The sequence below is a fragment of the Fusarium odoratissimum genome (genome assembly GCF_000260195.1).
Source record: "Fusarium odoratissimum NRRL 54006 unplaced genomic scaffold supercont1.18, whole genome shotgun sequence".
Lineage (NCBI taxonomy): Eukaryota > Fungi > Ascomycota > Sordariomycetes > Hypocreales > Nectriaceae > Fusarium > Fusarium odoratissimum.
This window is the reverse complement of record NW_022158777.1, coordinates 624,780-650,039: the sequence shown is the minus strand read 5'-3', so window position 1 is coordinate 650,039 and position 25,260 is coordinate 624,780. Positions and strand designations below refer to the sequence as shown.

Below are 25,260 nucleotides of genomic sequence, written 5' to 3'. Positions count from 1 at the left end.
TTATATAATCTTTTATAAATTCTACTTGATTTCCCTGGTGGGTTTAGAACCTGCCATGCACATATTCTGCTTGAGAAAGATGTTTTGTTGCACTGGCGATCCGTTTCACTAGACCGGCACAGCCGGCTGACATGATGAGTGGATCCTGTGTCGGGAGCTACGGGCTCTGGACTGGTGTTGCAGCCCCTAACTTCCCTGATTCTAACTACTTCGCACTGGCCCCGCCGGAATGTGACTCCAAGGAGGGTATATCCCTGAGATCAAGTTTCAATTCAATGCCACAAACCATCCTCTTGATGAACATGCCGCGTTGATATCACGGACGGAGGGTGCAACGCGAATATCTCTATTAGAAGCTTCTCAGGACTAGATGATTATCTTAGAAGGAATGGACACTTCCTCACCATAACACGGGCACTTTTAATCTCATCACATGGCCTCATTAGTGACGGGATCACTTGGCTGGATACGGTGTAGGAAGAGTCACATCGATGCGTAATGGAGTAGAGACAGGTCACCTGCTCCTTATGGAATATCTTAACCCACCATGCATGCTCTAAGCTGTTGGACTTGGTTCCAGGATGAAGGCAATATGCAGCTCTTCGGCGAACAAAGTGTGATTGAGGCGGCGAATCAATTATATAGACAGCTAACTCATGTTTTCAACACACTCTCTTTTAGGGCAAAGGTGCACGCACGATGAGCCCCCTGTCTCGTTTTCTGTTCCCATATCCAATCATTCCTTCAGCTTGAAGTATCGTGCGAAGAACATAGAGTTTGCAGCAAGAATCACTGGCACAACGCTGACCATCTCTCCCAAGCCAGCATACCGAGGCGGAATACGGAACTCAACCCAAGCACCACTAGCCATTGTGATCGCCAGAATATTGTAGACAGCAGACCAAACGAAGTTGAAGTACATGCGTTGGAACGAGACTTTGCTGATATCAAGAAGAAAAGGGATACCTTCAAGACCGTTCAGAAGCACGACATCTGCAGCACCCTGGGTAACGTCGCTGCTTGTCAAACCACCTCCCATCTGAGCACCAACATTGGCTTGGGCCACAGCGATGGCATCATTTGTGCCGTCACCGCAAAAGAGGACTCGCTTGCCCTGTTCCATCAAAGAAGCGACGTAGTCTCTCTTCTCAGGTGGAGTACGCTCACCAACGACGTTCTCAGCTGGAATACCAACAGATGCCGCGACAGCTTGAACAGCTCTGATATGATCTCCAGAAACAAGATGAACGTTGATGTTGCGAGACTTGAGCTCGGAGATAACTCGAACTGCTTCAGGGCGGATCTGAGCTGAAAGCCCAAAGACGATAAGAGGAACAGAATCGCGAGTCACGACAAGTGTAGTTGAACCACCATGCTGAAGGCGCGACACATCGTCCAATTTATCAGCTCCAGTCCATCGAGCATTTCCGGCTCTGAGAGTTGAGTCCAGGTAATCTGCCTCAACTCCAGCGCCAGGAACGACTTGGACATTGACCACCTCGGGCATGGACTTGATGGACTGTCCTTCGAGATGCTTCTCAATGGCGGCCGAGACGGGATGTTTACCGCCAGAGACAAGAGCCTTAGCCAAAGCAAGGTTGTCTGCCGTGTCCCCATTCAGATTAACCTGCTCAGTCACAGCAAGCTCAGCCTCAGTGATCGTCCCAGTCTTGTCGAACACAACATCGGTAGTCTTGCGTGCTCCCTCGGTGGTATCAGCAGACTTGATTATGACACCACCTCGAGCTGCGATACCACCTGCGACGACGAGAACCATGGGGACTGCAAGGCCAAGAGCGCAGGGACATGCGACTGCGAGAGTAGCTACTGCGTATGTGATAGCGTTGCCAACACTCTTCCCGGCGTCGTAGTTGAGTACCTCCATACCGCAGGCGATCCAGATGACAAGGACAAGAATGGCTACAGTAGCCATGGCGGGAACAAACCAGCCAGCAACCTTGTTAGCGAGATCTTGGATCTCTGGCTTCGACTTGGCAGCCTCTTCCACAAGCTGGGCAATGTCTGTGACGGTGTTCTTCCCAGGAAGACGCGTCAGCTGAACAGTGACGGTACCATCCCCGTTAACAGTACCAGCAATCAAGTCACCGCCCTTCTGCTTAACAATAGGAAGTGTCTCCCCCGTAAGCATAGACTCGTCCACCTCAGTCTTCCCAGAGAGGACGATACCATCAGTAGGTACCCTCGAGTGAGGCAGAACCTTGAACACATCTCCGTACTGAAGAAGGCGAGCGTCAATCTCACGATCACCTTCCTTCTCGACAAGCACAGCGATGTTGTTCTGCTTGGATCGGAGAGACACAGCTGAAACAGCTTGAACACGGGCGAAAGCAGCGATGAGGCGACCGACGAGGATGAGTGTGATGAGCATGGTGCTAGTCTCGAAGAATTGGCCCTCGTCAAGAGGTTTGCCCGCCATTTCGAAGCTGAATGCAACCACAGAGTAGACGTAGGCTGCGGTGATGCTGATGACGACAAGCATGTCCATCTCAACAGTTCGGCTGTACCAAACAGCAGAAATAGCAGGGCGATAGAACTCGGGGATAGCGATGCATTGAACAAGTGTACCGAGGATCAGCGAGATAATTCCCTCGGTCTTCTTGTTGACTAGATTCTCACTCCATGAAACTACTGCGACGGGGATGGTGAGGGCAGCGGCAAGGAGGGTCTTTGTGAGTTGGTCCCAGAGGCGACGGCGACTGTTTTCGAGTTGAGGGTCTCCGCGAGGTTCAGCCAGACCACTGCACTTGTCTTTGACATGTTCCAACAGGTCTCGAGCTCCGATGGTAGTCGGCTCATATGACAGACGAACCGTCTTCTTGTCAAGCGACTGCACATCCGTCACGCCTAGAGGTGGATTGTCGACAAGTTCCTTACTCTGTGCAGCCGTAGCCAAGACATCGAGGTAGTAATTCCCGCCGATGATCTTGCTAAGCATGAAGCCACTTGCCCCAGATACAAAGCTGAGGACCTCTTCAGCATTGGTGGTGCATGCATCAACGTCGAACTCTCCTTTGCCCATGACAAAGTTGACTTGGGCGTTGGAAACACCAGTCATACTGCCAAAGATCCGCAGTAACTTGTCTGCACAAGAGGTACAGTCCATACCACTGACAAGAAACCCGACTGTCTCGAGGTTTGCAGCGTTCTCGACGTCGACCTGCTTACTTCCTGTTCCAGAGGGCTTGAAAGCTGGAATAACAGGTGCAGCCTTCTTCTTTCCATGTTTGCTTCGATGCTTTTGTTTGTTTGGGGTCGTTCGGGTGCTCATACAGCATGTTTCGAGGGATGTCATTCCCTGTTCGATAGCGCTCCGGCAGATGCAGCGGATTTGTTCGAGGTAGCTGCTGTACTGGTTGAAAGCAGCTTCGAGATGGGTACCACAGGCTGTGTCTGCTTTGTGAAGGCCATGGTCATGTTTGTGGGGCTGATCCTGTGAGCCTGTACCTGTTAGGTCTCTAGTTATGCTGCGCCATAGGGTCAAGTTACCTTCATGGCCTGGATCGTCGTCACAGGCCCTCTTGCACTCGAGGGCAGCAATGGCATAGATGCATTTCTCTGCGTTAAACCCGAATGTTAGAGAGGGTATGAAGTTGTTTCGGTTAGGATGAGAAGGCCTTACCACTACAGTGTTCCTCGCTGCCGCAGCAAGTCGAGGCCTGGGAGGTGATGCTACTAGCATCGGAGTGATCGTCGCAGCATCCTCCATGTTCGTGGTCATGATCGTCGCCGTCAGCATGCGCATGGTCGTTGTCATGCTCACGGGAGCTGTTGTGCTCGACAGTAGCAGATCCATCTGTATGATCGGTATGTACATGGCCATGTTCATCCAAGCTGGCACTAACACGCTCAGCCTTGGATCCGCAACAAGATGCACCCATGGTTTCGTAAACGGTATGTTTCTGGTAAGGGAGTAGTAGAATACAATGCGAGGTGTGACTATAGAAAAACCAAAACTGAAGAGAATTTCATTTTATCTAAATACTCGAAACATCGTGAGTTGCAACTCACTCATGATGAACCTGTTTGTTAGTGTTCCGCGGATGGCTCCACCACCGCTAAAAGTCTCCGCGCTCCGTTTCCGCGCCGCGTTCTCCTCGCTAAACCGTTTTAGACTGTGAAACAGGAGGCGCGGGGACTTTCCAATCAGTCATTTTGTGCGACATGCTGAGGATAATCTCGTGATTACATTTACGTCATTGAGCTATTGGCAGAAGAGGGAGAGTTATTGAGGAGTAGACAAGCATTGGGTATATTGCTAAAAGCTTGCCAAGTATTCATAAGTCATAATCGTGAATATGTAACCATCACGCTGAGATGATCCTTTGCGCCTCTGCTATCGCAGCCTTAACCTGATCAACCGTCCTGAAGCATGCACAAGCAGTCGTCATGTCAACTTCCTTCGGACACACCTCCGTTGGATGTTTCGTCGTCGGCAGTGACTCTGTATTCGAACAGCTCGTCCCCGTCTCGCAATTCTCATGACCCTCGGTATGAAGCTGACTCTGTCTCGTCGCCAATCCTTCACCCAATTTCACAAGACAATCCAACTCCCCTTTGAGACTTGCCTGTAGAAAAGCAATGTAGCTCGGTCCCTCGAGTGAAAGCTCAACCATGTCCCGGGCATCTGGCTGCTGACCGACGACAAGGCGAATCGGTGTACCGGACACTGAGGACTCAGCGGTTCGTTGCTTCTGTATGTAGAAAAAGTCGCCGTATGAGGAGCCGATGCTGGATAGGAGAGAGCCCAGGAGATAAACGTTTCGTGATGTGCGTGGGCTCTTGATGGATTGGAAGCAGACTGTGCACTCAAGGATCGTCCTTGCTGATGCGAGAGACTGCTTCAAGACTTTGAGAGTTTGGAAAGTCTCGAGTGAGCTCTCAATATCTGAGAAATGCTGATTGACCAACTCGATGCAAGAGCATTTCTGAGAAGAGAGTCCGGGGGTCGCTATGTTCTCAGTGTTTTGAGACGTCGGCGTCATGTCCATTGGCTTTTCCGCGGTTCGGGTTCCTGGGTACATGCCGGTCTGGTCCTGCTGCATAGAAGCCCCATTGAACAAATCTGATGGCAGCGGTTCCTGTCTTTGGGCATTATCCTGATCCGTCGAAAAGTCCATATCAAAAGACGGCAACGGCGTGCCCAGATCATCAAGGAACTGATCCATAATCCCAGCAAAATTCCCCGTATCCATGACCTCTGGCGACATCGACGCCGCACCCGTACTCGCCACGCCATTCGCTCTATACCCCAGCGGCTGGCCCCTCCTCGGCCGCCCTATAGTCCTCATAGGGGAGTATTCGCAAGTCAAAGCAAAGTGAGAACATCGTTCGCATAAAGGAGTGTGGCGAGAACATCGAACTTTTCGCTTGCCTAACACGGGTCACGTCATCAGCTGATGATTAAAAAGAGGGGGAAAGAGAAAGAGGGGACTGACGGCAGGGGTCGCAGGCGCGGTGCTGGCTCTTATCACTTATACTTTGAGGGTTCATGCCTACTAGGAGCAGATCATATAGTAGCGTGTCGTGGATTGCGTTGCTGGTTGGTTTTTTCGCGACAGGTGCGGCCATCAAGGTTCTCTGCCGAGGTCTTTTGCCAAGGAGAAAAGCTGGGAATTGAACCGGCGCCGCGGGGCGGGGCGGAGACTTTTGAAAGAGGTGATTGGTGGTTGGTCCCACTTATTTGAACTGTTTCGCAACCTCCTTACCCTGTATATCAGGCTTTTCATGTTTAACATTAAATTCCAACTAACTATAGAGGTGCGATGTATTAAAGCTCGCAATATGATATACCTTAAACAGTCAAACTGACTTAACCAACTAAAAGGTTGTTCCCAGGCTGGACCTGAGGCAATATCCCAGCCTTGACGAGATCGTTAATAAGATCCAGCAACATACCATCGCACCCCTCAGCTGCCATAATCCTGATAGAGACCGGCAGATACTCCACATGTCTAGTAATACTGCTATCATACTTGACTTGCCCTATTGGAATTGAAAAGTCCGGATTCCCAGCCATTGGCGAGATGAAGCCTATATTCAGGCCGAGCAGAACACCAACCAACCCGCCAGAACCCATAGCGCTACCGTAATCACTTCTGTATTCTGGTGTAGCATTCTTAAAAGTATAGAGCATAAGGCTTTCTGAACACGCTTCAGCGTTTTTGGGGAGCATGACCTCATCCCACCAACTCTTAAAGATGGTCTTGTTCGCGACTGCTTCATCGAGTAGCGACGGAAGAGTGTCAGACCAGCTCCAACTTCCGTGGGTGGAGGGATTGACGAAAGGTACGCGTCCATCGTACGCGGCTGCATAGTCCTTGAAGAATGGATCGCGAACAAGGAGGGTTTGCTGTTTGGCTGAAATAACTGCCCATGTCGAACTGACAAGCTCCTGCAAGTCGCTTGGCGTACCTGCTGGGTGACTGCGAGACCACTCTTCCGTGTGGTTAAAGGTTGAGAGGTCGGCTGAGAGAAACTTGACTAGCCTGCCAACGAATTGAACGATGACGCGGTCCGAGTCTGAAATATCGGGGTCCTTTGCTGAGGGGAGGTCGTATGTAAGAACTCGTTTCGGATACCGTGTATAATTCGCTGTGAGATTTGAGTACATGACCCTGCAAGCAGTTGACCAAATCTCTATATCACGAGCCAGAAACCCAGCGGTATCAAACTCAGGCCCTAGTGGTATAACACGCGATAAGTCCACTAGACCATGCGTCGGCCGATTTCCGAAAATTCCGTTATCCTCGGCCGGTATCCGGATGGACCCTCCCGTATCGGAACCCAGAGCCAGATCCAACCAATGGTAGGAAGCGATACCCGCCCCCGCTCCAGAGGAGGAGGATCCAACTTCTTGATACCCGTCGCCTCGGGGGTTGAACGGGGCTTGGTAGTCGATGGCATCTCTGACATTTTCAGGCGCCGCGTATTGAGTCGTCTTCATCTTGCCGACCAAGACAGCTCCGGCGTCCAGCAGATGCTGTAGTGCGGGTGCAGTGCCATTGGCTTCGGGGTAGGTGTCATAGTAGGCGCGGCTTCCAGCTCCAGTCTTGAGGCCGTGAACGTCATAGATATCTTTTACGCCGATGCGCACACCAGCAAGCGGGTAGTCGTCAGTTGGAGTGTAGTAAATTCTTGAGGGTACACCAATCGATATGGACGATGAGCCAGGGAGTGCAGCGGGGAGGGGGGCGAAAGATCCGCTTGAGAGGGGTATGACACCTTGGGTGAAGGCGCCTTGAGTGTCGAGATAAAGGCGGTACGGGGTATGTAGAGAACCTGTCGAGGGGTTCAAGATGTAAGGACCGTTGGGGACGTTGAAGGAGTAATCGATTTCTTTCCACAACGATGATGCGTTGCCTTGATACTGATAGTTCAATAGACCTGGAACATCATCGGAATCTTTTTTCACGTAGATTGCTGCAAGCTGTGTGAGCACACCTTTCCAGTTATTAAAGAGAAATAATAACGCACCTTGCAAGAAACCTTTGTTGAAAACATCATCCTCGGCAAGCCAAGCTTTAACAGTGTCGTTGAGACTAGACTCATCGAATCGATTGTCTGTTGCCTCAAAGATTGTCGCCGGGACAAATTCGACAAGTCCTTGGTGGTGAAGACTGGAAGATAATGGGAGGAATCCTACAGGCTCAGGGTGTACAAAGTACAAGACCCCATTGACAGACACGGTTGCGCCATGATTGACAAGGTTGGAATATGCAACCCCATAAAAGGCAGCGAGGATGAGAAATGATGCCGTATGCATAACTTGATATGTGTTGCGTGTAGTTGATCTTTGTGGCTAGAAGCTTCTCATCACCACACAGAACTTGAAACTTTTGAATGGAGAGGTTGAGGTGAGCCCTCGGCTAGTTTTAAGACAGTTAATTGGCGGTTCAAGTTCCACTTGCATGCATTTCACAAGTTGTTTACCATGAATAATCTTAGATAGCAGTATGACTAATTAACGCAGTTCCACTCTTCTCCTAGTTGTAGGGTAATCCCTTAATTACATGGGCATTTTGTTCTTTCTATATATGCTATTCAACTAAGGTCTTACTTAGTCAGAACTTATAAGTCACCATTCACGCTTTTTTATTTAAGCCAAACTCTACTGCTTATAATAGGTTTTATGTGGTGATTATAAGCTCTTAACCTCCACTTATCAGAATGATAACTTTTAAGACGGTATTTACACTCAAGGCTGTTTATAGACTGCAGTAGATACATGGTAAAGCATTTAAGATAGCTTTCTTTCTTCATACGGCCCATAAGATCACACCATCTATTTAAGTCTGTATATACCTATGACCTAATGTAATTCATTCACTTAAGCTATAGTGCCATATTGAGCCACGCTTTGAGTGGTAATATCAATGTACACTCATCGAAGCTTTCCTCGAGTGAGTGTAATAGAGTCTGATATTACTATTTACAGCGAGCTATCTAGTAGGGATGTACGGAAGAAGATGACCTAGCCCCCGCATCTCATAACCCCTTTTGGCTCAGAGAAGAGTCAAAGGCACTGCTCAGTTAACAAGATACCGTCAACGTCGTTCCTAAGTTACCACGGACATGCACCGTCACCCTCAGGAAGGAACTGGCGGCAGCAGTTGTACCAGCTGTTCCCATTAATCTTGCCGCGCAGACACTGGTCGAGACACAGTCAGTAATACTCGATGCCATATCTGTTTTAGTACTTACGTATTTTCCAGAGAAACGGACCTTCCTGGAGGTAGTGAGGAATGAAGTCTTCCCCCCGAATCGGGTGCAGCAGGTATCAGTAGTATCGTAGTCAAGGGCGCCATCAGTGTTGATCTGGCAGCCACAAGCTCCGTGAGGATCCGCGGCGGCGAGGCTGGCTGGAGTTAGAGGGTGAAGGAGAACGAGATTGTGTATATACATACGAGATGATGGTGGCGAGAACGCCAATGACTGAGACGGCACGCATGTTGGTGGTGAGGTTTGGTTGGAATGTAGTTGGATGGTAGAGAGTAATTGCTAGGAGCATGAATTGGATGTAGATATCCAGCTGAGAGGAATCGAATCTTATATAGCCATCTTCGTCCACGAGGCTTCACGAGCTTCACAAGTTCAATATGCCGAGGAAAGGAGCCGTCACCTTGATCGAACTCTGGCAAGTGCCGTGCCTCCTATGAGTTTCGTAACAATACAGAGTTCAAGGTCATGTCGGCCTCACCGCCGGTGTATCAGCATCTACGCTTTACAAGTATCAAGAACCGCAATAAACATACTCGCGATGATATATTAAAGTTTAATCAGGAGTGATTCGAGATTTGGAACTTCTAGAACAGTGATCGCCATTGTCTCTAACTCTAGACCTCGCCCCATTACTGTCGTCAGCCTACAAGGCAAATACGAGCCCCTATCAAGCGCTGTTCTCCCTACAAGTTCATGGTCATAGACCTCTTCTTCAAGACATTGATTGGGAGGTACATGTAGCTACTTGTTCTATAGAGGCAAGGGATAGCATTCGAGACGTCACTTATAGTGTCCATTCGGCTGCCACATGAAAATATCAACTCTCTCGGTTCAAGTGCCGAGGACCCAGCTGATGGGAGACTTACATTGGATACTATTGGATTGCTGTGGGTAATGTTGATTGCCTCGTATCGGCCCGCTAGATTATTCGCCTGGTGATTCGTGAAGAAACGAGATACGTAAATTGCTTTGACAGCATATCGTGGAGATCCTCGCGCACTGTTAGTCCAACCATGAAAGTCTCTTTACGACGGAGTGATGAGACACGAAATGCCAGAATCATATCCCGCGTGATGATCTTTTCACTAAGACCATCGCACAGAACTTAGTGGTGAATTAGACAAAAGACTTATCATGATGGCTTTATATCCTGGTAGGATGCGTGTTGTAGACTATGTTGATAGTAAATCATATGTTGCTGTTTTACTGAAAAGGACCTACTAATAGAGCATTATTAGAGGCAACATGGCAAGCCATCACTCGTATTGAGGTCTCGGACCCTGTGCGCTCCATTGCACACCTCTAGACAAAAACTATATTCTGTATCCTGTCGGCAACACGGCACCAATTATCAACAAAGGCACAGCCAGACCCGTGATCTCAGAAGCAGAGTCCCAGACTCGGCAGTTCAAACTTCATTCTATAGAGTTCAAGAGAAGGTGGAGAAAGGTAGCTGTTGCTTGGACTTGAAACTCGAATCATACGGCAAAGAGAGAGAGATAGGGAGAAGGCTACAAACTTCGCAACTGGAGTCTGTAGTCATTGCATAAATAGACGGTTATTCTCCTTTTGATTACCTACAATCGCTATCTACATCCTTTGATCGTAGCCTTGTCTCCTGCACCAACCTTGTTCAGCCTCATTCAACCTCGTTTAAAGCTCCAGCACCAAAAATGAAGTTCAACCTCGTCTTGATCTCTCTCGCCGCTCTTGCATCGTATGTCATCAACGCACACAAGTATGACAAGCTCCTACTAATTAACAACCAGGCAGGCGTTGGCTGACCCTCACGGTCTCTGCGCATGCCAGAAGCGCACCAACGGTCCTACCAACGACGACGCCACTCAGGCTTGTTGCAGCCGCGTCAACGCCCAGCTCAGTGAGAACAAACACACCTGGCTCAAAATGATATGATCTAACGCGACAAGCTTCTGATCGCCTTCCTGCCCAGGGCGGAATTAAATATGCCGGTTACTATGTGAGACTCTCATGACTTGTTGGTGAGAGACGATGCTAACGTTGTGGTTTTGCAGTGCCAGGGCAACGATATCAGTGGCAATGCGTTCTACAGGTGCTGCCGCAACAACGATGGCGGGGACTCGACCTGCCCTGAGTAAGCGGCTGGATAGAGCTACGGGACTGCTTCGTAGGATGGCTAGGTCATAGGCACAAAGACAATTTCTAGTTACCTAGCATGACTGCAAAGGTTCAACTTGCTACCCCTTAGATAGAACACTATACTTTGCTACAACTGTAAATGGCAAGACTAGCTGCACTTTGCTTGGTATGCGCATAAATAAACATGGTTGTTTAAACTGACCTACTCTCTTATTTACAGGGCACTAGATGTAGTCAATAGCTGAGATTCTGAATGTGACGGTAGTAGAACCTAATCTCGTGCAAATTTCTTGAAATATATTCCTTGACTTGCGTACATACGGTTACATCCAAGCATACGTGCTGAAGCGAATGGACCCTTTGAACTTAAATTTACCTATCTCGTTTACCGCCATCTATGAAATTTCACGTTAAAGTCAAAACTCAGCTGATCTTCTATATGCTGGGATTCAGCACATACCTATCACACCGTGCGTATTCTGGAATAGCTGCTGAATCCTGCAGCCTCAAATACAACTGCCGGCCTCGATAGAGCTAACACTGCCGTTCTCGCTGACCTTGAAGCTGCAGAACATGTGAAATATGTTAATATATAAAGAGAGCAAAATTCCCATGTAACTGTTTCCTCCACCATCACTCCATCACTGTCTTTCAACACTCCAGCATACCCTCATCATCATATCTTACCAACCTTGCACCTCTCCCGCCATCATGAAAGTCGCAACCATCACCTCGCTCCTCCTCGGAGCCCTTCCCGTCTTCGCAAGCCTAGCTGCGGTCGGTGACTCCACGTAAGTTTGCACCAAACAAAGTATCCCCATAAGACCGCAAGCTAAAAGACATAGCAGAAACACCGTCAAGGATCTCTCCCTCACTGTCGTCGAACAGAACAGCACCTATGTCTGCTGGACCTACGACTATCAGCCCGGCGTTGATCTGGCATCTGCTGCCGACGTCGCAATCCTGGTCCGCAGAGCTAATATCCGCTGGCCTGGTGTGAGCGAGCGTGTTTCTGTTGCGCTCGAGGACGCAAAGGTCACCATCATCAGACTTGCCGCCAACGAGATCAAGGTCATCATCGATAACCTGACTCAGCATGTCATCAATGTCTTGTTTGGTTGGGAGTTGGGTGATGTGGATGACCAGGCTCCTGCTGGCGCTACGTCTTCTACCACGCAGCGCATTCATCAGGGTACTTCTCAGAGTATTAGTGTCAACGCCTATCTTGCCGATTAAGAAGAGGCAGTTTCTTATTCGGGGCCCAGGGTTTATTGTACTTTGACCATACCGTGGCGGATTAGAGCCATTGGTCAAAGCTCTGACTTGTGATGCCTGCAAGGTCAAGTACCTTCGCTGAGTAGCCCCTTCATTCAGACCTTCTCCCTCTACCCCTCCCTTGCCTCTTCGATTCTTTGACTCCTTTCTGTTAGTATGCTTCATAGACAATAACCATACTATATCTATTATCTTTTCTACAAAAAGTAGCATGTAAACTTGAATGGCTGTTGTAGGGAAGTGCCGAAATGCTGTATATGTGCTCTTGCCTGACTACCTACTCTGGCTTACAATTGACAATTCTCTTCCGGTCTAGAACATCCCAGGTCTTTGTCTCCGGCTCTAATGCAAATACAATATGCTGTATCGCGACCCAAAAGAAAAGTCCATGCAATCCCAGGAAGTGACGCTAACCCAGCCCCAGTCAGAAGAATTTACCACCTTCTGATAGCCATTGCCCCTGGAATTGAATAGAGCTACGGGTGTAGAATACCGAGTCTTATCCATCATTTTGACCAAGACAGCTCTGTGTACTACGCAGAGGGTCATTAACTTCATACTCAGTTAGACAATACAAGAGCGAATAAGAAAACATTCCAAGTATACGAATAATAACAGCAGCATTCTTAAGGAACTCCGGCGAATCGGGCCTTCGAGAGAAATAAAAGTTAAGCTATCTAATCGGGCGCCGGCGCCTAGATAAGATATTTCGTGGGGCAGATCTGAATCCTTCATAATCACTAACCCCAAAGGCGTAACGCGGCGGGGTCGGTAGCTGATGAGCCGCTGAATAAGCAGTCAGCATTACGAAGTGAAGTCGAGTACTTAAACATGGGATCTGAACAGAGCGAATTGTTTTATTAAAATTCGTATAATTAATCTTACTCTCGTTCTTGTTACCATTATTCATCAACATGTCATCAGAACGTCGCTGGGATCAACGCCGCTTTCGGCTGGAGGAGTCGACATCCCTCAACGATGGCAAGCGCACCATTTTCATCGAAACCATGACTCCCGGCACCACTGTGCCGCCTCACTTTCATACACGTTTCTCAGAGACGTTTGATCTTATAGAAGGTTCTATCTCTGTCTACAAGAGCACTGATCCTGACCTGGAAGCCTTGGAGGCTTCTGCCCAGCCCCTAGAAGTCGGAAAGCCTCAGACTGTCACGCCAAACCTCTTTCACAAGTACCTCGTCAATGGTGACGGAGGCGCTGTCTTGCGAGTCATCCTTGAGCCGGGCGATGTGGATTTCGAGAGACTGTTGAAGATCATGAACGGACTGGATGCAGATGGCAAGCTGGCGAAGATGGGAGACAGCTTGGTGCTAATGGCAGTTGTCATGGAGCTCAGCGACGCTCACCTTATTGGTCCCGCGAAGGGTATGTTGGATGGCGTGAGAAGAGATCAGAAGGATGAGGTTGAGAAGCTCAAGGCTGAACTGTTGAAGGCATATGATACTGAAGAAGCGTTGCAGGGCCTTCTTCAAGGGCGGTAGTAGCAACATATAGATGTGTAAATTGAGCTATATCACACAACGACCGCTTTAATAGCCTCCAACATATCCTCCTCCTCAACTATCGTGGATGACTGTGATGACGGATCTGACGATTATTAACTCCTCTCAGAGTCAAATTACGCCATGGCTGACATTTTGCTTCACCCAAGAGAAGTTATAATAGCATCCCTCGGTTACAGAGGTATAGCGATTATACTATTGAAATAGTAGTCCAGTCAGCTTTAGTAAAATGAGGCAGTAATGAACATTGGACAGACTCCTCCTTTTCTTTCCAGGCAAAGTTTACCACTGAAGAGGCATGATGCAGTGCGTAGTCTTTCAAGTTCGAATCAAAAACCTGCTCCATTTCCGTAGTATCTTCAATACTTTCACATTCTCCCTCTCCAAAACCTTGATTGACAATAGTGTTGCTGATCATGGGTCCAAGCTGAGACGAACAACCGTAGTCCTCCTGCCACATCCCAACCCTAATGAACTCACGTTGTCCATCGTGGAAACTTTTCTCAAGAACAATTCCAAGGCCTTCAGTGTCGTCGGGACTAAGTTTTTGGGGTTCAGCTGCATTCTCCTTGCGCAGGTACAGTGGGGCGAGGAAGTAATGCGATGATGTCTTTATCGGCTTGCTGAACTTAATCTTTATTGCTCCGTACTCCCTTCTGTCGTTCTGACATGAAACAAGGTGTAAAGACTCGATACCGGTTGATTGTAACTCAATTTCGTGACTGAGCTTGAAATAGGAGGGTAGATCCTCTTCATCTACGAAGCCACCAAACTCCACTGGTATAAGTAGACACCTTATGTGCAGTATGGCACGCTCGATGGAAATAGAAGGGTCGGTGTCGACTGGTAGAAGTGTTTTTCTACTCAAAAGAGCAAGCGGTCTGAAGATAGTGGATTTGAAGGAGTTCGGATCCGTCCTTGAGATTCTTGGTCCTTCTGTACTGAGATACACTGATCCCGAGAAGCTCAGCCAAGACCATGAAGGTAACACCATAGGAGGTGAATCTGTCTGGGACGGCTTTGGTCTGTGCGGTCGATCTTTTGCTTGATCAGGCTCCCATAAAAGACCAGTCATCCAGCTCTCCAGCCATATACCGATGAAATAAGTATCACCACTCAGGGTTGAGATGACTTTTGCAAGCCCTGATATGGCAACGACCCTGTCCTGTTCGTATGTCAAGTCTTGTTGGCTGTACTGCTCAGCTATTAGACTCCAGGGGAGGCCTTCCTCATTCTCTGTCAGTGGCCTAAGTGGCAGGCGATTGCCAAAGCTTGAGAAACTTTCTGGACAGGCTTCTCTCGACATGCAGCTTCCGATGGAATCGCCCTGGCACTCCCAATATAGCTGATCACTACCAATGCAGAGGATGCGCCGTGAAAGATGCCTCTCTTGTAAGACCCAGGCTCGCTTGTTAATGGGGGACTTGTCCACATCAATGCGATAGTCATTGGTCTTGTTCTGTACAACAAAAGCAAAATCCTCCACTCTATTGTCGGTACTTTTGCAGGTGTTATCGTGATATGATTGCGGTGGAGGTCGAGCTATCCCCCGGGGTCGGCGCTTGCGAAAAGCAGTGGTTTCTCCGAATTCCCAGCATATCATGATAGTGAGAAACGCATACCGATATACATCCATCATCAAAGGTGCTTCGTGGCTGAAATCAGCGCCGTTGTCATCTTGGATGATACAAAGAGAATCGATCCAGAGATAGCGTACAGGTAGATTGCGACAGATCTCAACGATATCCCTATAGCTTTGGGGCAATAGGGCATCTGATTGGGGATTGAAGTACTCTGCATAGTCCTTCGTCAGAAGTGTTGGTGTATCCGTAGTCCAGCGATGAGAAAGCGCAACGTATGGAACCTTTTTCTGCTGAGTCTCAAAGAGACACCACGTTGTTGAGTCGCTGCCGCCAAGGTCTAATAGTCGAGTTGGCATTTTTGCTTCCGAGGGCGATGTGGCACGGTCGAGACATGATGAGTGCTCCGAGTCACAGATGCTGATCCAACGGTTCGCAGCTTGAGCAGCTGATTGAGGGGTGTGCTCAATGGGTATTGGGTTTACATCTTCGACCTCTACTTTGGGACTTTATAAGCTTGAACGGATGGCTTGTGAAGCTTAGATCTTCAACTTACCTTTATAGAACTCTTTGTTTGTCTTCCAGATATTGAGGAGCAATGATGGCACCCTTAATCCTTGGCCCTCTATCGTGATAATGATAAGATATGAGGAATCTATAGGTTTATAGGTCGCCCTTGTGATATCCGCTCGGAAGTCTTCAATATTTCCATCAGCTTGTGAGACGATGGGTGAGGATCGGATGTTCCGCCAGATTGTCCAGCACACGGGACAATCGGCCTCCAGAGACGCCTTAAAAGTCTTCCATGATGAGTGCAGAAGAAGGTGACCTTTCGGGAGCCGCGGGTTAATGAAGACAATGGACTTGGACGGGGAACCTTCATTAGTATCTCCAGTGCCACCTGACGAGGGGAAGTCGGGTAAGGCTTTTTGGCAGGGTGTGCAGAGACTCATTGCAACGAAAACATGGTACTCAAACTTTATTTTTGACTTTAAAGGCCTCTTTATGGCTGATAATAGTGTAACGAAATGGCATGATCTGATACATGCATCGCTGTCTTGATTGGTAGAATGAGGTACTGTTTTTTAGGCGCGCGCTTATCAGAAAAAATTGTATTATTGGTCCGGTTTGACCTCAAGATTGGTGTTCTTGGTAAAAGGTGCATAGATATTTTATCACTATTAGATTAATTTGTTAAGTTGCTCAAGACATGTTTGCTTATTATTTAGTTCTGTGGTAGTTGTAATATTGCTCTTATATGCGAAAGACTTTCCATTCTCACTTAAGCAAGAACCCCTCACGTCTCACCTTCTGAGCTTTATCGATAAGGCAAGAGAGTGGGCAAGCCTCTGGCCAATCAAGCCTTTCCAGTCTGAATGCACTGAATGCGAGCATGTGGCACGAACTGCACGGGAATAACGTGTCAAGCTGCGATATGTCCGAATCGGCCGAGTGCGTTACAGAGGATTGCCTACCCTGTATGGTGACACTGAGGACTTAATTGGCTGAATATTATGTGATTCTACGTGGCAGATCAATTGTTACTAAGGGCTGCTGTCGGTTGCCAATTATTCCAGCAATGAAAATGGTATGCAAATGATCTGAAACTGTCAACAATCGAGATCGACACTGACAATGCGTTTTCGCGAGCAGCACTTCGTAAACCCACAAAAACCACGCGACAGGAAGAGCAAGCATTATTGTCTGGGTCTGATCTGCGCTCCCCATTGGGCCCATTCTTTAAGCATAAATAAGTTTTATTCTCTGATCAGAATACCAATACGAATATTCATAAACCATCTTGTAGACTCTTTCACTATCGCCTTGGTATAACAGCCAAGCAACCTGACAGCCACGATCTCTCTCTATCACGAACTTCGGATCATGAAATTTCATCCCATCTCCTCTCCATGCAAAGTCATCCACATGCCTGAGCCTCGGATGCATCAATCCAACACCAGCCCTGTCATTTCAAGCCATCCTCCCATGCCGGCACGATTCCGCATCACCGACTCTCCCCCGGACAACACGATAAAAACAGCATAGCGCTCTCCCAAGCATGTCAGCTGAAACCCCGCACCAGCCCAAGACACAAATCCGGCAAACAACCCGACCTAAACCCATGCTAACGATACGCGGGTTGCCCTTCTCCGCATTAGCTTGGCATTCCTGTCATACCGTTAACACCTAGCTTAAGAACGCCGTCTTGCGCTCCAATCATGAAGAAGCGCTTCTATGGGCGATGTCACGCGCTGTTAATGGGCTGCTCCCTTAGCGTGTCTTCGGCATTGTTTCGTGTTTTTTCGCGAGGCAGGCGAGGTTGCAGTCTTGCGTGCCCCCATTCCCCATGGGGACTTTTTACGCTAAATGCATTGAGTTCTGGGGATATGACTCTGGAAACGTCAGCCATTGGAGCGCGAGAAGGGCAATGCTACTCTGAAGCTCCAAGCTTCTGGGTCGTTGATGAAAAGTTTTAAAAGCTCTTCAAATCCACCCTCCTGTCGATCACTTCATTCTCCATCATTGTCTGCATACTCAGTCATCATGAAGCCCAAGGTTTACCAGTTCCTCGTCGGAGTGTTTGCGTCCTTTGGATCGCTGCTCTTTGGCTATGATTTGGGTGTTATCGCCCAGGTCATTGCGTCGCCATCTTATCACCGGGAGTTCAACACTAGCGACACAGCTGCCGATACGTAAGTCGCCAATCTCCTCATTGAGACCGTTTAGGTACTGACTTTTGCAGCGGTGCTGTAGTTGCGCTCTTCACCGCCGGTGCCTTCTTCGGTGCCATGTTCGCTGGACCTACTACCGAATACACCGGCCGACGATGGACTATCACCATTGGTTCTATAATCTTCACTCTTGGAGGTGCTCTCCAGACTGGAGCCCCCAAGATCTCATACCTTATGGCTGGCCGCTTCCTGGCCGGTCTTGGTGTCGGTTTCTTGACCATGATCATTCCTCTATACCAAGCCGAGATCGCACATCCTTCCATCCGAGGCAGAGTCACAGCTCTCCAACAATTCATGTTGGGAATCGGAGCCCTCGTCGCTTCGTGGACCGGCTGGGGCACATTCACCAACTACTCCGACAACCGACAGTGGCGAATCCCCCTCGGCATCCAGATCATCCCGGCCATCATCCTCGGCGCCCTCATCTTCGTGTTCCCAGAGTCTCCCCGCTGGCTCATGGACCAGGGTAAGCAGGATGAGGCACTCAAGACCCTTGCCCGCCTCCACTCCAACGGCAACGTCGATGACGCCTGGGTCCGCGCGGAGATCGAGCAGATTCAGGAAAGCATTGCCGATGAGCATGCCAATGGCGCCAAGTCGTATCTTGAGCTCTTCAGGGATGTTTCTTGCTTCCGTCGTCTTTTGATTGCGTGCGGTCTTCAGGCTTCGATTCAGATGACCGGTGTTTCCGCCATCCAGTACTACTCTGTTACTATTTATGGACAGGCTGGTATCAACGCTGCTGATACCCTCAAGTATCAGGCCATCAACTCTATTATTGCCTTGATTGCTCAGGCTCTCTGTATCGTCTATATCGATCGATTCGGTCGTCGATGGACCCTTATCTGGGGTAACCTGTTCAACATGCTTACCTTCATCATCGCCACCATCATGCTGGTTGTCTATCCTCCCGGTTCCGGTAGCGCTGCTCAGGGTTGGGGTTTCATTATTGTTACCTGGGCGTACAACTTCTCGTTCTCAGCCACTTGCGGACCTCTTTCTTGGATCATCCCCGCCGAGATCTTCGACACCCGTACTCGAGCCAAGGGTGTTTCTCTTGCTACCATGACCTCATTCGCCTTCAACACCATGATCGGTCAAGTCACTGGTATTGCGATGGGTGCTGTTGGCTGGAAGTATTACCTTCTCTTCGTCATTTGCAACTTCACCAACGCTCTTTGCGTCTGGGCTTTCATTCCTGAGACCAAGCAGCTTCCTCTGGAGGAGATGAACTATCTCTTCACCAATGCTCCTTGGTTCATTCCTTTCGTCGACAAGAGCGAGTATACTGCAAACCTGCAGGCAGATCTTGCTCGCAGGGCTGAGGCTATTGATGAGAAGCTTGCTGCTCAGCATGAGACTGGAGAGCACGTTGACAAGATCTAATGTTCAGTGTCGGACGGATTGAAAAGTTAGACTCAGCTCTTGGCTTTCACACAGCTAAGATTGGCAGTAGATGTATCCATCATACAATATAATCTATTATTAATGCTTTATGCTTATCGTGATGCTATGGTAAACTGTCGCGGCTTAAATGCCGTTTCACCTCCTCCGCTTTATCAGCCCCAATAAATTTCCAAGCACCACCCGTCTTTGTAAAATCAAGTATACTTAATTTCTCAGGAACCTTTGACACCAAGGACTCAAGCGTCTCGTCACCATTGGGTATTTGAGTAAAGAACAGGCGGTTCCATTTCTTACCCGTCCTCTCCTCTTCAACTCGTCGCCTTCTTTGCGACTCTTCCAATGTGCTCTTGTGAGCATATACCTTTTCGATGTTGTGTTGCTTGATAGCTTGCGTAACTTTAAACCAAGCCCGACGTGACTCCCATGGCGTTTGCTCCTCTACGGGCGCGACCTTGAGAGGTGAGATTGGGATCTTGTCGACGTGGAATTCCTCGAGGGTCGTCTTTGAAGAGTCTTCAACTTTTATCTCGCCAGTCCATTGGCCTGTAATGCGATATAGCGGATGATTCTTGTCATTCGGAGCAAATACTTCAGCGACGACCTGATTCTTCTGACCATACCCAAGTCTTCCTTTGCCGTGAAATCCGATTTTCGTCAAGTAGCCGTTCGAGCTGGCAATGTAAGCTGGACCCTCCATCTCTGGATATGGGTTCCCGGTCGTCACGCCCTTGACCAATATTGTTGGCATCGTCATGAGACTTTGCTCATCATGCTTATGGTCTTGGATAATTGCACATCCTGTTGGACGTACGGTGACGCCATTGACCAGGCTGAAGGATGTTTCCTGACCCGCGAAGCCAATCGATGACATACCACGCTCTTTGTTATATACAGAGCATGCTGTGACAGGCGGATGGTGCGATACTTGCTCAATGACCAGTTCCGATTTCGAACCAGACTTGTCGGAAAATGAGCCGAGGAACAGTTCACCAAGGAACGGGTTCAATGGCTTCTTGGCCGCATCCGGGGAATCCGCATTGACGAGCTGCTTGAGACTGCAGATGTAATTCTTTGCCAGTAAGAGGGCCCTCACTCCAGCATCAGGTTCATCTGCAGGTTGAAGAAAGAGATCATGATGACAAGCCCAAGCAGCGGGAATCTCAATGGCTGATCTGGGAGCGAGGATGAAAGGAGGGGCAGTGACGTTTGACAGGTCCCCTTTGACAGCGGCGAAATAAGTGAGCACGTCTTTTAGACGGAAAAGATTTCCGGAATCGGTACCGACGTCAGCCATTGATCTTGGAGAGAATGGTGGTGTTTCTGGTGGTGATGCCAAGGATTTATCTGGTTCGTTAGATTGATGCATTCTCTATAACAAAAACAGCTTGAACAATGGGTTATTAAGATGAATTGAAAGAAGTCTCATGGAAATAACGGGATCTGAGATTAGGTACGAGATCCTGATGGTCAGGGTCTTGACGTCATTGACATTGGCGTACGTATCGAGAAACGGTTAACGGCACAGCCCACTATCGCACTCGCTAAGAAAGAAGCGAGTTAGCCAATCACATGCTAGAGAATTGGGTTTGGCCCGCTATATGCGCTGGAGGAGGCATTATTTCATATGCCAGTCTTCTACCCTACGTAGTGACACTTTCTCAAACATGTGTAATTCGTCACACAGCCTCATTTACGCGCAAACAGAGGCAATTTTGGTTCCTCGCCAATACGATACCCTGGCCTAACTATACACTGCCCAGCCAGAGCCAAAATACCTGCAGGCACTGTCACTGCCTCGTCACTCTTGACGTAGTCCACGCGTCTCAGATCACAGGTTGACTTCTGAGATATTAGATTGTTGCTAGAAACATGTCATACCTGCGCTTCGCTGCAAGCCTAGCGACTAGTGATGGTCGAGGCTATTTAGCCTCAAATATGCTTGGCAGGCTCAAGAATGTGTCGACGAGAGAGATGTCTGGATTACCCCATGCGTATGCGACGGAACCGATGTGTGTTGTTGCTGTCACCGCGAATACAGACATGTAAGCGGGTCAGAGAGTGCTGAGATCGCGGGCTCCATATCGGTCCTTTCTATTCTCGCCCTGCTATTGGCACTTCCACTTTCTCAGTCCAGCCGCGATCGCTGTGAGGAGCATGTTAAAGAGAGGGGATGAAACCTACCACAGAAGAGACCAATCTTGTCAACCTTGGACATGAGGAGTTGGCGCCAGCGACAGAATAATCGGGATAAAAGCAGCCCACAGTGATAGTAGGCACGACTGACTGAGCTACTGTCAGATGCACAGCACGACTGGGAGGACTGTCTAATACAGACAGAGTGATGGAGACATGTCACACGAGCAAGGTCCAGGATTTGCATAGCTGCAGCACATAACTGAGGCATGGCCAACGGTATTTATATGGTTTCCAAGCTGATGAACTTCAAATGCGTAGATCAGAAGTGTTGAGATGGGCTGAGGGAGGAAATCGGATATGCGAACGTGCGACGAAAGATCTTCATTGTATGCGGGCACTTCAACCACAGTTACTAGCAAGTTGTGGAGATTCGAAGATCTGCTACAAGCACTGAGTTCCTCCATTGGAACGAAGTGTCTGGGTAGTAGCAAGCAGTGGAGGTGCTATGGCGCAGATGAATCCGCTTCGGCCACAGGTAGAAAGACTGAAGTTGATGGGGTGAGCAGGTAACTCATTATGAAAAGGGATCTTGTTGTACCAAAATAACTTAGGAAGCGGCCCAGAGCCTTTAGAGTGCCCTGACCACTAGATAACAAGCCAAATGGCGTGACCTTGGCTAACCCCGAGACATATACACATTCCGTTTACCAAGTTGTAGTCTTGTCACCTCGAGAAATAACTCTTCCTATTAACTATACAGTTATAGATAGAAGTGCTTTGATTATTGAAATAATCAGCATTAAGAAATGCACTCAAAACGCGATACCGACAGAACTAATAGATAACCACGCCTCAACCGTCTCAAATTCGACCTCGATTGAGACCGAAATCCCTCCCCCGCTGTGAAGAATCTTCCTAGAAGACATAGAAACGGTAAAAGTCTCAGTCTTTCCAAGATTCCCCTCCTCAAACACGTTTGCGCTGCCAAGGTACACCATCACAGTTTTGATAGTTGCAGATTGCGACGTAAAATCGACCATAAGATTGTCTAGACACTCGCCTGAAGTGCCACCAGGCATGGGGAAATGAATCCAACCGGACAGCTCAGTGGCAGATCTGGGTTTCATGGTTGTACTGCCTCGGGTGTAGGTTATGATAAAAGAGGAGGTGACAGCACTGTTGCCGCTGGCAGAAATTACAGTAGTCATCGTAACTTGCTGTTTTTGTATTAGCTGTCTAGTGTATGTTAGCAGTTGTGAATGCTCTGGTTGTCTTACTCCAATACACTAGGGTTTCTTATTAAAAGAAATAAACTAGAGATGTAAAGTAAAGCTGATATATTTATCTCATGGCTTTCTGAGACTTTATGTAATATTTCTAGCTTATATTAATATACTTAAGGTAAAATCCCTCTTTCAATCTTAATTACCGCAGCAAACTCCGCAGCAGTTATACGTGGCCTCTTCTTAAAGGCTGCAGCGCAACAAGCCATGCATCTAAGTTCAGCTTGCACTTATTATCACTCCTCGCTTATGCACAAAAGCAGACGAGTAAGAAATGTGGCTGATTATATAGCACAATAGATAGCTGAAACTCTTGATTTGGCCTAGCGTTATCACCGAGGTTAAACAGGTGGAAGGCCTTGAGACTGCTGCTCTTCCCGGAGGTAGACCAAAGTCATTTGCTCGTTTGCTGTTGTCTTGTTTAATTGAAGGCCTAACCAGACATTCAAGTTTCAGAAATCGCCCTCAACCTCGGTTAATTCCTGAGAGGGAGATTTGCTTCTTCTCTTGGCGTTTGGGGTTCAAAGAAAAGTAGTGGAGCAATCATGCGTTTTAATATAAACCAAACATGACCTATCGTAGGGGCGTGAACATACGCGCAGTTTTACTTGATCTGGAAATATTCGCGAATAGTTGTCATAGTCGCGGACGAGAAACCGAGCAGGGTCCGCCAGTCGCAACTATCTTACGCAGTGATCAATGATAGTCTTGCCATTAATAATTCGCCGCAACATATTGAGCCGAGGATCTCGGCACTGGCTATGCTTTGATGCTTCCGTTTCTGCCTCTTTTCTTCTTTCGTCGGAGTTGAGGTTAATAACTAGTGTAGATGAAACGAAGATGGGCAAAGGCGAGTGCCCTGGAGGCAAGAAGCGTGAAGACACGGCTGTATAAGACACGGTTTGGTGCCCTGCTTCATCAATGAAAAGTCACTGGTTCAACAGGTTCGACATTACTCTTGTTCCCTTCCTGCCTATTACAGCACGGCTTTATCATTCGCTATGAAGTTCTCTGCATCGATTGCCATCGCCAGTGCGGTCGCGCACACGCTTTCCCATCCCCAGTTCCTATCCACCCGCGAGTTTGTTCCTCAGGAGTGGATTGCCCCAGCTTCTGATGCCTGTGAGTTCCCATGATGGAAATCAGTCCCAGCATCTCTGCAATCTCAATTCCTTGTACTGATTTGATGAAGCTCGCGGTCCGTGTCCCGGACTCAACACTTTGGCCAACCATGGGTACATTCCCCGCGACGGCAAGAACATCACCCTTGATATCCTCAAGGACGGAATGCTTACAGGTTACAATATTGAGCACCTCGATGCTGTTATTCTTTTCACACAGGCTATCAAGACTAGTCACAAGTACCCCAACACCCGTAGCTTCGATTTGGCTGACCTCGGTCGCCACAACATCCTCGAGCATGACATTTCTTTGAGGTATGTCATGCAATCATGCTATTTCAATCAGTACTAACCCTCGCTGCTCAGCCGCTCTGACGCTTTCTTTGCTGATCCGAATCCGTTCAACGAGACCGTCTGGGCCGAGTCACTTACCTACTTCCCCGACGATCTGATGACAGTCGAGCAAGTCGCCAAGGCGAGAATGGGCCGCTTAGCAACATCCAAGAAGACCAACCCTGAGCACTCTCTGTCTAAGCTAGCTGATGGTTTCAGCTGGGGCGAGATGGCATCCTTCTTTGAGATCATGGCTGATGGCACCACCGGCACGGTGGAGAAGAAGTTTATTGAGTACTGGTTGAGTAAGTTTCCTTGTATTTCTTACTACGCTGAGGCTAACGAGGTATCTCTGCTGCAGAGAACGAGCGCATGCCGACGGAAATTGGATGGCAGCGACGAACTACGACCATGCGAGGCAGTGAGCGTATCGAGTTTACTAGAAAGCTCATGCAGGCTGCTGGTGTTGCCCGTCGTGACATCAAGAGTGATGCCTACGGTCGTAGACTGGTTCTGTAGAATGGCTGGTGTTGGCACGTGGTCGCAGGACGTTCGCATTAGTTGAACGAGGGCTGGTTTACCCCTAACTCAATTGGTATACGATTAGTGAGAGTGGCTACGTAGCACACGAATTACTCAGTGGGCGTGGCTTTCTGTATATACTATGTTTACTTTCTCTTATTTTCCTTCTACTAGTATAGATAGCGATTCATAAACCGCGCTTTATACCCGCTTTCGAGATTTAACTATTGCAGTTGTGTTATCCCACTTCACGTTCCCTGTCATTACAGGACAGGGATCATTGTCGCGAATGGTGTAGCTCGGTATAGAATACGGTCACGAATCAACACACCGCACTGTGTCAAGAGGTTACAGCGCGTAAAAAATCGATAGTCTAGATGCAGGTGAGCGTTTTGGGCATAGCAGCCGTGAAACTTGCACTGTAGCATGTCCACAGTAAAGGTGGAGCAACTGTCAACATTCGGCAACAGGGTCCTCAAAATCTCAATATTGCA

At 48.4% G+C, this 25,260-nt stretch overlaps 12 protein-coding genes across 12 annotated transcripts; 5 read left to right on the top strand and 7 right to left on the bottom strand.

The window, feature by feature from the left end:
• Nucleotides 1-447: 447 nt before the first annotated feature.
• On the bottom strand, nt 448-3,951 carry FOIG_10568 (Cu2+-exporting ATPase). The gene is made up of 3 exons (XM_031210915.1): nt 3,641-3,951; nt 3,508-3,576; nt 448-3,459 (listed from the first exon to the last, which is right to left on the bottom strand). The coding sequence occupies exons 1-3, from the start codon at nt 3,897-3,899 to the stop codon at nt 737-739; spliced, it is 3,051 nt and encodes a 1,016-aa protein (XP_031059626.1). The 5' UTR covers nt 3,900-3,951; the 3' UTR covers nt 448-736.
• Nucleotides 3,952-4,230: 279 nt separating this feature from the next.
• FOIG_10567 (uncharacterized protein) lies at nt 4,231-5,510 on the bottom strand. The gene has a single exon (XM_031210914.1). It carries the CDS (start codon nt 5,307-5,309, stop codon nt 4,326-4,328), a length of 984 nt encoding a protein of 327 aa, XP_031059625.1. The 5' UTR covers nt 5,310-5,510; the 3' UTR covers nt 4,231-4,325.
• Nucleotides 5,511-5,725: 215 nt separating this feature from the next.
• FOIG_10566 (uncharacterized protein) lies at nt 5,726-7,830 on the bottom strand. The gene is made up of 2 exons (XM_031210913.1): nt 7,495-7,830; nt 5,726-7,440 (listed from the first exon to the last, which is right to left on the bottom strand). The coding sequence occupies exons 1-2, from the start codon at nt 7,781-7,783 to the stop codon at nt 5,831-5,833; spliced, it is 1,899 nt and encodes a 632-aa protein (XP_031059624.1). The 5' UTR covers nt 7,784-7,830; the 3' UTR covers nt 5,726-5,830.
• Nucleotides 7,831-8,378: 548 nt separating this feature from the next.
• On the bottom strand, nt 8,379-9,025 carry FOIG_10565 (uncharacterized protein). Its single transcript, XM_031210912.1, has 3 exons — nt 8,925-9,025; nt 8,722-8,875; nt 8,379-8,668 (listed from the first exon to the last, which is right to left on the bottom strand). The coding sequence occupies exons 1-3, from the start codon at nt 8,966-8,968 to the stop codon at nt 8,582-8,584; spliced, it is 285 nt and encodes a 94-aa protein (XP_031059623.1). The 5' UTR covers nt 8,969-9,025; the 3' UTR covers nt 8,379-8,581.
• A 1,387-nt stretch (nt 9,026-10,412) lies between these two features.
• Nucleotides 10,413-10,653, top strand: FOIG_10564 (uncharacterized protein; the record flags this gene model as incomplete). Its single annotated transcript, XM_031210911.1, has 2 exons — nt 10,413-10,456; nt 10,509-10,653. The coding sequence occupies 2 exons, from the start codon at nt 10,413-10,415 to the stop codon at nt 10,651-10,653; spliced, it is 189 nt and encodes a 62-aa protein (XP_031059622.1).
• A 915-nt stretch (nt 10,654-11,568) lies between these two features.
• On the top strand, nt 11,569-12,093 carry FOIG_10563 (uncharacterized protein; the record flags this gene model as incomplete). The annotated part of the gene is made up of 2 exons (XM_031210910.1): nt 11,569-11,648; nt 11,703-12,093. 2 exons carry the CDS (start codon nt 11,569-11,571, stop codon nt 12,091-12,093), a joined length of 471 nt encoding a protein of 156 aa, XP_031059621.1.
• Nucleotides 12,094-13,046: 953 nt separating this feature from the next.
• FOIG_10562 (uncharacterized protein) lies at nt 13,047-13,631 on the top strand (the record flags this gene model as incomplete). Its single annotated transcript, XM_031210909.1, has 1 exon — nt 13,047-13,631. The coding sequence occupies one exon, from the start codon at nt 13,047-13,049 to the stop codon at nt 13,629-13,631; it is 585 nt and encodes a 194-aa protein (XP_031059620.1).
• A 72-nt stretch (nt 13,632-13,703) lies between these two features.
• Nucleotides 13,704-16,185, bottom strand: FOIG_10561 (uncharacterized protein; the record flags this gene model as incomplete). Its single annotated transcript, XM_031210908.1, has 2 exons — nt 13,704-15,728; nt 15,789-16,185. The coding sequence occupies 2 exons, from the start codon at nt 16,183-16,185 to the stop codon at nt 13,843-13,845; spliced, it is 2,283 nt and encodes a 760-aa protein (XP_031059619.1). The 3' UTR covers nt 13,704-13,842.
• Nucleotides 16,186-17,776: 1,591 nt separating this feature from the next.
• On the top strand, nt 17,777-19,365 carry FOIG_10560 (uncharacterized protein; the record flags this gene model as incomplete). Its single annotated transcript, XM_031210907.1, has 2 exons — nt 17,777-17,925; nt 17,976-19,365. The coding sequence occupies 2 exons, from the start codon at nt 17,777-17,779 to the stop codon at nt 19,348-19,350; spliced, it is 1,524 nt and encodes a 507-aa protein (XP_031059618.1). The 3' UTR covers nt 19,351-19,365.
• Nucleotides 19,366-19,474: 109 nt separating this feature from the next.
• FOIG_10559 (uncharacterized protein) lies at nt 19,475-20,665 on the bottom strand (the record flags this gene model as incomplete). Its single annotated transcript, XM_031210906.1, has 1 exon — nt 19,475-20,665. One exon carries the CDS (start codon nt 20,663-20,665, stop codon nt 19,475-19,477), a length of 1,191 nt encoding a protein of 396 aa, XP_031059617.1.
• Nucleotides 20,666-22,319: 1,654 nt separating this feature from the next.
• On the bottom strand, nt 22,320-23,505 carry FOIG_10558 (uncharacterized protein; the record flags this gene model as incomplete). Its single annotated transcript, XM_031210905.1, has 2 exons — nt 22,320-22,743; nt 23,480-23,505. The coding sequence occupies 2 exons, from the start codon at nt 23,503-23,505 to the stop codon at nt 22,320-22,322; spliced, it is 450 nt and encodes a 149-aa protein (XP_031059616.1).
• Nucleotides 23,506-23,791: 286 nt separating this feature from the next.
• Nucleotides 23,792-24,763, top strand: FOIG_10557 (uncharacterized protein; the record flags this gene model as incomplete). Its single annotated transcript, XM_031210904.1, has 4 exons — nt 23,792-23,912; nt 23,983-24,226; nt 24,278-24,549; nt 24,606-24,763. The coding sequence occupies 4 exons, from the start codon at nt 23,792-23,794 to the stop codon at nt 24,761-24,763; spliced, it is 795 nt and encodes a 264-aa protein (XP_031059615.1).
• Between the last annotated feature and the right edge of the window lie 497 nt (nt 24,764-25,260).